The sequence below is a fragment of the Colobus angolensis genome, unplaced genomic scaffold (genome assembly GCF_000951035.1).
Source record: "Colobus angolensis palliatus isolate OR3802 unplaced genomic scaffold, Cang.pa_1.0 Scaffold356, whole genome shotgun sequence".
NCBI lineage: Eukaryota > Metazoa > Chordata > Mammalia > Primates > Cercopithecidae > Colobus > Colobus angolensis.
This window is the reverse complement of record NW_012116888.1, coordinates 1,101,123-1,111,922: the sequence shown is the minus strand read 5'-3', so window position 1 is coordinate 1,111,922 and position 10,800 is coordinate 1,101,123. Positions and strand designations below refer to the sequence as shown.

The window sequence follows — 10,800 nt, the reverse complement described above, 5'->3', positions numbered from 1 at the left end:
AAAAAAAAAATAGAAGAAAAAAAAAAAAGAACATACTTTAGATAAGACTTCAAAAACATCTTTTAATATTCATTAAATCTTTACTTTTTAACATACATCCCATACAGCATCTTCATTTTTAAAATCATGTCTTTGTGGCAGTAATTTTTAATTGTGTTTTTCAGTTCTTTGTAAAAAAAAATTTCTTTGGTATTTTACTTAATTTAAAACTGAGGAGCATAGATTTGGGGAATAGGGAATATAGAACTCTTTTCCTCCCTCTTCCTCTTCCCAGTTCAGTGTTCATCTTGGTGCCTGAAATCCTTTCAAAAGTGCATTTATCCTTCAAAAGTATACCCTGAAATGTATATATTATTGCTTTTAGACTTTGCCAAAACCACCCATTTCTGATATCTGAGTATCACAATGATTTCAGGTGTGTATGTAGGGTGATTAGAGTTCTCCATTCTCAGAGACCAGCTTACATAGCCACAGCCTCAAATGGTCCAATGTAATGGCAAATAAAGACACCTTATGCACCAAGATAAAAAGCTGGTATCCCAAATATTATTATATGGAACTTCTGAGATTGTAGAGAAAAAAAGAATCTGGCTTGAAGAACCGTAATCTCAATCTTGTGAGGCCTTTTCACAAAGCCAGAGCGCCTCTCTCCTCACGCCTTCCAGTTCTAGCTAGTCTGGAGGAAGCAGAGCCTAGTTAGGAAGTAACAAAGAAGCTCTTACCTACATTAGTCATCCAGACAACCAATCTTTCAGCTAGACTAGAAACGGACGTAGAATGCCTGAAACTAAACCTATAACAGAATAAAACATAAAATTATTAAGCAGAACAGTAAATAATATTGTTTTAAGTGTTTGACATAAAAGCACAGTCTAAATAAAAGTCACCTGTTTTCCTCTTGCTCTACTTGCAACTTCTGGGGGGCTAAAAGGCAACAAAATGAAACTTAAATTTTGATAAGTCATCCTGGTAAAGAAAACATGTAACATTCAGAAGACATTTGAAAATAAGAATCCATTAGCAAACAACATTTAAAAAAATAATAAAATAAGCAATACTGTGGCAGGTTGAAAACTACAGTCAAGGCCTTCAGAATACTCAGGGGACTGGTTAGGACACGCTATGTGTACCCAAAACCGTCCATGCTCAAGTCCTGCAATTGGCCCTGCAGAACCTGCATATGGGTTTCACATCAGAGAATACTGCATTTTCTATCTGCATTTGGCTGAAAAGAATTTCACTGTAAGTGAACCCACACAGTTCAAACTCATGTTGTTCAAGAGACAATGGTGTAGTAATTTCCTTGAGGCTAAAATAGGCCTTTTTACCCACACTGAAAAATACAAGATTTGTTAGATTTTTAAGTAATCCTGATATCTGAAAATCAGTTGTGGACAACAGACCACAACAGACCAGAACAGTAATAAAAAGGTAAGACATGGCTGCTAAAGCAAACAAGAAAAATTAAATCCTTTTTTCAATTCTGATATTGACATTTACAAAAATTTGTTTCCAAAGGCCTAACATTACACCAACTTACCTATAGTTATTCTGGTTAAATACTGTGAGGATTCATCAGAAACCGAGCTCTCATCACCAAGTATGTACAGTGCAATACTCTGCAAAAGAAGAAAATTAACACTATTTTTCTCTTTTCAGTGACAGCATCTCACTTTGTCACCCAGGCTGGAGTGCAGTGACACAATCAGAGCTCACTGCAGCCTCAAACTCCTTGACTCAAGCAATCCTCCTGCCTTAGCCTCCAGAGTAGCTAGGACTACAGGCATGCACCACTATGCCCAGCTAATTCTTTTATTTATTATTTTTATTTTTTGTAAAGACGGAGTCTCACTGTGTTGCCCAGGCTGGGCTCAAACTCATGACCTCGAGCAATCCTTCTGCCTCAGCCTCCCATATATACATATATAAGTGACTCAATAGAAAAGAGCCACCATAAGCTAGAAGGTTACTACAAATATCTCATTAGCTAAACATCACACAAAAAACAATTTATTACTTGCGGTCAGGAGTTCAAGACCAGACTGGGCAACATGGCAAAACCCCATCTCTACTAAAAATACAAAAATTAGCCAGGTGTGATGGTATGCACCTGTGGTACCAGCTACTCAGGAGGCTTAGGTGGAAGGATTGCTTGAGCCCAGGGAGGCTGAGGCTGAGGCTGCAGTGAGCCATGATTGCGTCACTGTACTCCAGCCTGGGTGACAGAGTAAGATCTTGTCTAGGAAAAAAAAAAAAAAAGTCCAATAAAACATATTGTGATGAAAACAAAAACCTATCAGCAATGGCTTCTGTTGATATTTTCAGAATATTTTTATAAATAAAAATAAATTCAGCCGGGCACGGTGGCTCACGCCTGTAATCCCAGAGCTTTGGGAGGCTGAGGCAGGCGCATCACGAGGTAAGGAGATCGAGCCCATCCAGGCTAACACGGTGAAACCCCGTCTCTACTAAAAATACAAAAAATTAGCCAGGCGCCTGTAATCCCAGCTACTCGGGAGGCTGAGGCAGGAGAACGGCATGAACCTGGGGGGCGGGGCTTGCAGTGAGCGGAGATCGTGCCACTGCATTCCAGCCTGGGCAACAGTGCAAGAAAATTTGAAAAAAAAAAAAAGAACAGAAGTTAAAAAAATAAAAATTAAAAAGTTCATATTTTTATAAATAAAGTTATTTTCATAAATAAAAATAAATTCATATTTTTATAAATAGATCTCTGAGCTGACAAGTTATAAAGGAATACCAAGAGGATAAAACTAAGATGAAAGGCCAGAGAGATAAACTGAGTACTCATGCCAGTTTTACAGAAAAGACATTCAGAGAAAAACCTACAGAATGGGAGAAAATATTTGCAAATCATGTATCTGATACATTAATATCTAGAGCATAAAAATGCCTAAACTCAAAAATAAAAATCCAATTTTCAAATACACAAAAGATTTGCATAGATATTTCTTCAAAGAAGATACATAAATGGCCAATAAACACATGAAAATATGTTCAACATCACTAATCATTAAGGATGCAAATCAAAACAAGATATCACTTCATAAATACTAGGATGGCTATAATTTTTAAAAAACGAATAGAAAATAATAATATGTGTTGGCAAGACTGTGCAGAAATTGGAACCCTTCCTCTTGCATTGCTGGTAAGGATGTAAAATGGTATAGCCGCTACGAAAATGAGTTTAGCGGTTCCTCAAAAAGTTAAACTTATCAAACTACCTACCATATGACCCAGCAATTCCACCACCAGGTATATATTAAAAAGAACTGAAAGCAGAGACTTGAACAGATATTTGCACACCCGTGGTTCACAACAGCACTATTCATAATAGCCAAAAAGTGGAAACAACCCAAGTGTCCATCATCAGATAAAATGATACACTGTGGTATATCCACACAATGGAGTAGTATATAGAATACTGCCTTTAAAACAATGTAATTTTGATAGATGCTACAATATGGATGAACACTGAAAACATGCTAACTGAAATAAGCCAGACGCAGAGAGACAAACACTGTACTTACAAGAGACAAATTCATAAGAAACAGAACAGAATTACTAGGGCCTGGGAGGAAAGGGGAATGGGAAGTCACTGTCTAATAGGTACAGAATTTATGTTGGGGATGATGAAAAAGTCTTGGGTATGGACAGTGGTGATGGCTACATAACAATGTGAATGTATTCAATGCCACTGGATTATACACTCAAAAATAATTTCAGGCCAGGCACAGCAGCTCATGCCTGTAACCCCTGCACTTTGGGAGGCCAAGGTGGGCAGATCACCTGAGGTCAGGAGTTCAAGACCAGCCTGGCCAACATGGTGAACCGCCATCTCTACTAAAAATACAAAAACTAGCCAGACTTGGTGACTCACACCTGTAATCCCAGCTACTCGGGAGGCTGAGGCAGGAGAATCGCTTGAACCTGAGCGGCGGAGGTTGCAGTGAGCCGAGATCGTGCCACTACACTCCAGTGTGGGCAACAGAGTGACTCCATCTCAAAAAATAGTAATAACAATTTCAACAACAAATACTATGTTATATATATTTTGCTATCATTAAAAAAAAATCTGTGTTTTTTAAACAGAACCACCATTCCGTATGTCTGTTTTGGAACCATCGGGAGACTCTGAAGTGCTTCTCACCATGAAGCAGAGCAAAACGTAAAGAAAAAGAAGGGCAGGGGGCAAAGACATTTACAGTCTGCCAACATTTGAGAGAAGGGACAAAAGCATGTGGTTCTCCTGCAAGCCTGGGAAGATTCCACCTAGAAAGGCCCACAAGGGGCCTATGAGCAGGCTGCTCCAGGATGGGGGGACTGAGGAACAGAGAAACTTTCCTTATCTGCTGTTACAGCCCTTTGGTTCTATATGAAGGTTTGATCTTGGACATGTATTAACCAGTAACAACAAACTAATTTCTAAAAATAAATAAATAATGAGATTTACAGCTCAAAGTAAACAAAAAATAATTAAAATAAATAAAGACGTGTTTCTTGGAAAAAAATTTCAGCAGGATTTTTTTTGTAGCTATAGACAAGCTGATTATAAAAGCAGTATGGGTCAGACGCGGTGGCTCACACCTGTAATCCCAGCACTTTGGGAGGCTGAGCCAGGCGGATCACTTGAGGTTGAAAGTTCGAGACCAGCCTGGCCAATATGGTGAAACCCTGTCTCTACTAAAAACACAAAAAATTAGCCAGGCGTGGTGGCGGGATCCTGTAATCCCAGCTATTTGGGAGGCTGAGGCAAGAGAATCGCTGGAACCCGGAAGGTGGCGGTTGCAGTGAGCTGAGATCACACCACTGCACTCTAGCCTGGGCGACAGAGCGAGACTCTGTCTCAAAAATAAAAGTAAAAATAAAATCAATATGAAAAGGCAAGAAGAGTAATGAAGGGAGGAGTAATGCTAATCAATTTTAAGACTTACTACAAAGCTACAGTAATTACAGCATAGACAGCCACAAAGATCAATGAACCAGAATAGAAAGTCCAGAAATAGACACACAAGAATGTGGCCAAATTGACTTCTGACAAAAGTGCAAATGCGATAGAGAAAGGATAGTCTTTTCAAAAAATAGTGCTGAAAGAACTGGATATCCAAATGAAATAATAAAAACCTTGACTTAAAACCTGACACGTTATAAAAAATTAACAAAATGGATTAAAGATCTAAATGTAAAACATAAAGAAACCCAGGAGAAAATCTTCAAAACCTGAAGTTAAACAAAGAATTATTAGACATGACACTAAAAGCAACATCCATTAAAGAAAAATACAGATAAACTAGCTTCATCAAAATTAAACACTTTTGCTCTTTGACGTATTAAGAGAATAAGGAGACAAGACAAGGTAGAAACTAAAAGAAAATATCTGCAAACCACGTATCTGACAAGACGTCATACCTAGAACCCTCAAAACATCATTAGTCATTAGGAAAAATGCAAATTAAAGCCACAATGAGGTATAACTACTCATCTCTCAGAAAGAAAAAAACAAAAAATAGTGACAATACCAAACACCAACAAGAATGCAGGTAAATGACCTCTTAAATATTGCTGGTAAAAATGTAAAATGGAAGAGCCACTCTGGAAAACAACTGACAGTTTCTTTAAAAACAAAACATAAACTTAACTATATGACCCATCAATCCTACTCCTAGGTACCTGTCCTAAAGAAAGCAAAACTTATGTTCACATAAAACCCTGAACATGAATACTGACAGCATCTACATTTACAATTACTAAAAACTGAAATCAACCCAATCATCTTGAATGGAAAACCAACAGGGCACATTCATGCAATAAACTACTAATTGGTCATAGAATGCAATGAACTGTTGATACAGGAAACAACTTGGATGAATCTCAAAATCATGAGAGAAATTTCTGAGGGTGATGCAAATGTTCTATATCCTAACTGCAGTAATCACATGAATCTATACACATACCGAAATTCACAGAACTATACACAGGAAGAAAAACTTAATATTAGGTGTACCTTTTAAAACTAAATTTTAAAAGAAAAAGAAGATAGGTAGTAACACTCCTCATACATACCAAGACTACGAGTTTGCTTCTTTCACAGATTCCAGGGAGGTAAGGATAAGGTGGCATTCCTTCACCCTTCAGACAAGAACTCACCCACTGATAAATACTTGGTGGTTCAGAAGTAAAAAATGATGGATGATGCATAAATCCTGTTTGACCTTTAAAATTAGATAAATATTCAAAAAGACACAAAAATACATTAAGACAACATTATTTTATTTTAAACAGAAGATGATCAACAGTTACCTGTCATTCTGAAACAACTAGAATAATATTTTTCCAGCTGGGTGCGGTGGCTCACGCCTGTAATCCCAGTACCTTGGGAGGCCAAGGCAGGTGGATCACGACGTCAGGAGTTAGAGAACAGCCTGGCCAAAATGGTGAAACCCTGTCTCTACTAAAAATACAAAAAAAATTAGCTGGGCCCGGTGGTGCACACCTGTAGTCCCAGCTACTTGGGAGGCTGAGGCAGAAGAATCGCTTGAACCCGGGAGGTGGAGGTTGCAGTGAACCGAGATCACGCCTGGGAGACAGAGAGAGACTCTGTCTCAAAAAAAAAGGAATAATATTTTTCCATATTCTCCAAACTGCTTCATGTTTTCTGCCACAGTAAATAAGTGACTATGTTATTAAACATAGAGTTTAAATGACTTATATTTTATCTCATCCTGGATGGAAATTTAGCAAACTCTTGTTCCCAAGGCATATAAAGAATACAACTAAAGGCTGGGCGCAGTGGCTAACACCTGTAATCCCAGCCCTTTCAGAGGCTGAGACAGGTGGATCACTTGAGGTCAGGAGTTCAAGGCCAGCCTGGCCAACATGGTGAAACCCCATCACTACTAAAAATACAAAAATTAGCCAGGCGTGGTGGCATACACCTGTAATCCCAGGTACTTGGGAGGCTGAGGCAGGAGACTTGCTTGAGCCTGGAAGGCAGAGGACGCGGTGAGCCAAGATCGTACCACTGTATTCCCATCTGGGCGACAGAGTGTGACTCTGTCTCGAAGAAGAAAAAAAAAAGGAATCTAACCAAAATTTTTGTCCTAACCCTAAAGGTGAAAAAAAAAACAAAAGAGTCATCCAGGATTCAACTCTGTTCCAACAACTGGGACCCAACGTTCAGTGCCTTTAGCTCAGGGTCTAGGATAGTACAGCGGTGATGGAAATGTTCTGTCTCTGTATCTGCACTGTCCAATATGGTAGCACTAGCCCCATGTGGCTACTGAGTTCTCAAAATGCAGCTAGTGCACTGAGGAAATACATGCTTTATTTAATTTAAGTAACATATGGTTAGTGGTATTAACTGGACAGTACAAGTCTAAGTTAAAAGCATCCTTGGTGGCCAGACACGGTGGCTCACACCTGTAATCCCAGCACTTTGGGAGGCCAAGGTGGGCAGATCACGAGGTCAGAAGATTGAGACCACCCTGGCTAACACGGTGAAACCCCGTCTCTACTAAAAATACAAAAAAATGAGCCAGGGGTGGTAGCAGGTGCCTGTAGTTCCAGCTACCCAGGAGGCTGAGGCAGGAGAATGGCGTGAACCCGGGAGGCAGAGCTTGCAGTGAGCCGAGATCGCACCACTGCACTCCAGCCTGGGCGCCAGAGCGAGACTCCGTCTCAAAAAAAAAAGAAAAAGAAAGCATCCTTGGCACTGGAAGCTCTTTCTAAGCTTTTGCAAGTCAGAACCTTAGGGATGGGTAAAATCTTCCCCATACACTGAGGATATTATGGCTTACTATGTGTCAGAAAACAAGCACTACAAACTAAAATCTGCCTGGTGGAAAGACATTGCCCCTGACTTAGAAGCTAATGGTAAGAAATACATCCTCTGCTATTCATTGAGAAATATACAAGGAAATGTCACTGCACTGTATAGAAAATCTTTAAAAGCACAACTACTTACCTGGATCAATTGTGCACACTTGTCCAGTAGTTCTGACAAGTGTTGGGTAGTCTCTATAGTAATGATCTACATAAGGTCCCAATTTTAGGTCCCTAAAACAGTAAGAGCATGTAAAAAAGAAGGTATTACAGCACTTTCTCCCAACAGAGTTGGAAGGATTCATTACTTGAATCTTTCAATTTAAAAACTTACTTATGAGAAAGAAGATAACCAAATCTAGAGTCTCTTTATTGTATTTTTGGACTTTAAAATGCCCAGTGTGACAAATGCAACCCAATCTCTTCTTGTTAGTTAAATTTTGTGGAAGTAAAACTACAGTAAAAGCACCGTGATCTAGCTCTTCCTCTGCTATTTACTAGCTGTGTGACCTTCTATAAGTCATGTTTATAAAACTCAGTATTTTCTTCTAGAAAATGGGGCAACACCAACTAACTTACTCTGAAATTTTAAAGATTAAATAAGACAAATATGTTTAAAAAAAAAACTGATAAAATATAAAACAACATACACATTACTTATTTCAGAGAGCCATGATTATGGTTTGGAAATTCATTACAAAAGAATTTTCATGATAGTAATGATATCCTAAGAGATATTTACCATTGATTAAAATTGCCATGTCTCAGGAATGAATTTCAAGATCTCAAAAAACACAACAGAAATTAGAAAACGTACTATGTCTTAACTCAGAGGTTGACATTACAATTCAAATTCAACTTCTTTATCACCAAAGGTCACAAAGGTCAAACAACACATAAATATGACCCTAGAATTCTGAGCCACACACAAGGTGCTTCAAAGCTGTTGAAAGGTATTGAAACATATTATTCTGTGGATCTACTATGAGTGCCTCAAAGATAGGGACAACCTCAGATTGCAGCAAGGATAGCATAACAAAATGAGTCTGCAACTATCAAACACTCATATCCCTGGAAACAAATTTAGGCAAATTTCCTCATCACTAAAATAGGAAACTTATCTTGTTTGAGACTTTATATGTAAATTATGATTTTGTCAACTATAAAGCACAATTTGAATGTGGATATTAATACAAAACAGCAGATGTTATTCTAGAACTCCCACCACAGTATAGCCAGTCATTCTGTCAAAACGAAAATCTGAGCAGGTCATCTCCATTTTCTCGTGACCTTCCACTAATCTCAGGACAGAGACTAAAAATCCCTACATGGCTCACAGGCCCTTATAAAACCAGTATTTTCAAACTCTGTGGTTTACAGGAGATGCCCTAGTTTCTGAGAAGGTAGATTTCAGAAACTTATTTACAAGGTCCCCATATGATATCATGGAAAAGACAGTCATCTAAGGACTTCCTGGCAGTTTCTAACCTACAAACAAACTTACCTTGCCAACTGAACAAGAAGATCAACAAGTGAACAAATTCCTTCTCCCATTAGAGTATTCAACTTAAGCTCCTCATACACAAGGTGAAGAACGAAAAAAATTGCAGGTATGTGAGTAAAGAGAAGTGTAGAAGAATCTAGACTGAGATTCTGTGAAAAATCCTCATCCTTCATCTGTGAAGCTTCTGAAGGACTCAAACACAAAGATCTATTCAAAAGATGAGACTCGACATTCTGGTGGTAGTCAGAATTTAGTAAATATTCCCAGTCCTGAGAAGAATAAAAAGAATATTAATTTTTTAAAATAATATCTCCTTATAGTATCATTAGAAAAGAAAATTAATTCACTTAAAACAAGTTTCATTTTCACATTAAGCTGATCTAAGAGTATATTTAAAAAAAAAAAAAAAAGACAATGCTAAGAATGAAGTAACTATAAAATAGCAAGCAACTTCCAGATGCCAATTATAAATGTTAAGGCAAGCTACCTTTAAAAATCATTTAAAAAAAATCTTGTCATGCCCTTTTAGGAAAGACATTGGGAGAAGAATTATACTATTTAGGTAGAGATTGAGAGAGAAAATTTACGATTACCTCAGGCTAGGTTTTATAGGAAAAGTAGATGGCAGGTTAGTGGGCCACTACACTGAACTGTGTTTTGGTAAGAGGCAAGGTCCACCTGCATTCAGCTGGTGTATTCATCTTTCCACATGTATAAGATGCCGGGGCTAGTAATATAATCTAATAATCAATTGGTTTTTATATTCAGACTGATTAGACTACATTTTCCAAACATTCAGTCTATTTTGGTTCTACTTGTGATTTACTGCATTTGGTTCAGAGAATGTGGTTATGCTATTTCCAGATCTTGGAATTTACTGGTGTTTTTATAAAGCTTAATACAGTGTGTTATTCTAACTTAAAAATTCTTGGACTAGATACAGAAAGAACTAACCATAAAAGAAAAAACTAATAAATTGGATAAGTAAAATAAAAAATTCCACTCATCAAAGACACTGTTAAAGCCACATTCTAAGGGAAAATACGGTCAAGAACTCATGTCTAGAACATGCAAGAACTTCAACAGCTTACATGTTTTTTAAAATCTAATTTAAAAGTAGGTAAAGATTTGAACAGAAACTTCACAAAAAGATACATAAGTAGCTAATGAGCACATGAAAGAGTGTTTAACATCCTCCTACCTCAGCCTCCGAGTAGCTAGGACTACAGGTATACGCCATCATGCCTGCCTAATTTTTAAACTTTTTTGGTAGAGAACTGGTCTTACTATAATCTGTTGCCCAGGCTGGTCTCAAACTCCTGGGCTGAAGCAGTCCTCCTGCCCCTATCCCTCAAAGTGCTGCAATTACAGGCATGAATTTTAATTTAAAAGAAATTAAATTAAAAGAAATTAAAATTACAGATGTGAATTTTAATTTAAAAGAAATTAAATTAAAA

The 10,800-nt window shown here is 37.7% G+C and overlaps 1 protein-coding gene across 1 annotated transcript in view; it reads right to left on the bottom strand.

Moving 5' to 3' along the window:
• ANAPC1 (anaphase promoting complex subunit 1) overlaps positions 1-10,800 on the bottom strand; it is a 126,337-nt gene that overhangs the window by 60,452 nt on the left and 55,085 nt on the right. The window contains exons 18-23 of the mRNA XM_011953099.1: positions 9,344-9,612; positions 7,982-8,073; positions 6,082-6,230; positions 1,541-1,619; positions 888-924; positions 723-793 (exon numbers count right to left, since the gene is read on the bottom strand). Coding sequence (XP_011808489.1) covers positions 723-793; positions 888-924; positions 1,541-1,619; positions 6,082-6,230; positions 7,982-8,073; positions 9,344-9,612 — 697 coding nt within the window. The remainder of the gene's footprint in view (positions 1-722; positions 794-887; positions 925-1,540; positions 1,620-6,081; positions 6,231-7,981; positions 8,074-9,343; positions 9,613-10,800) is intronic.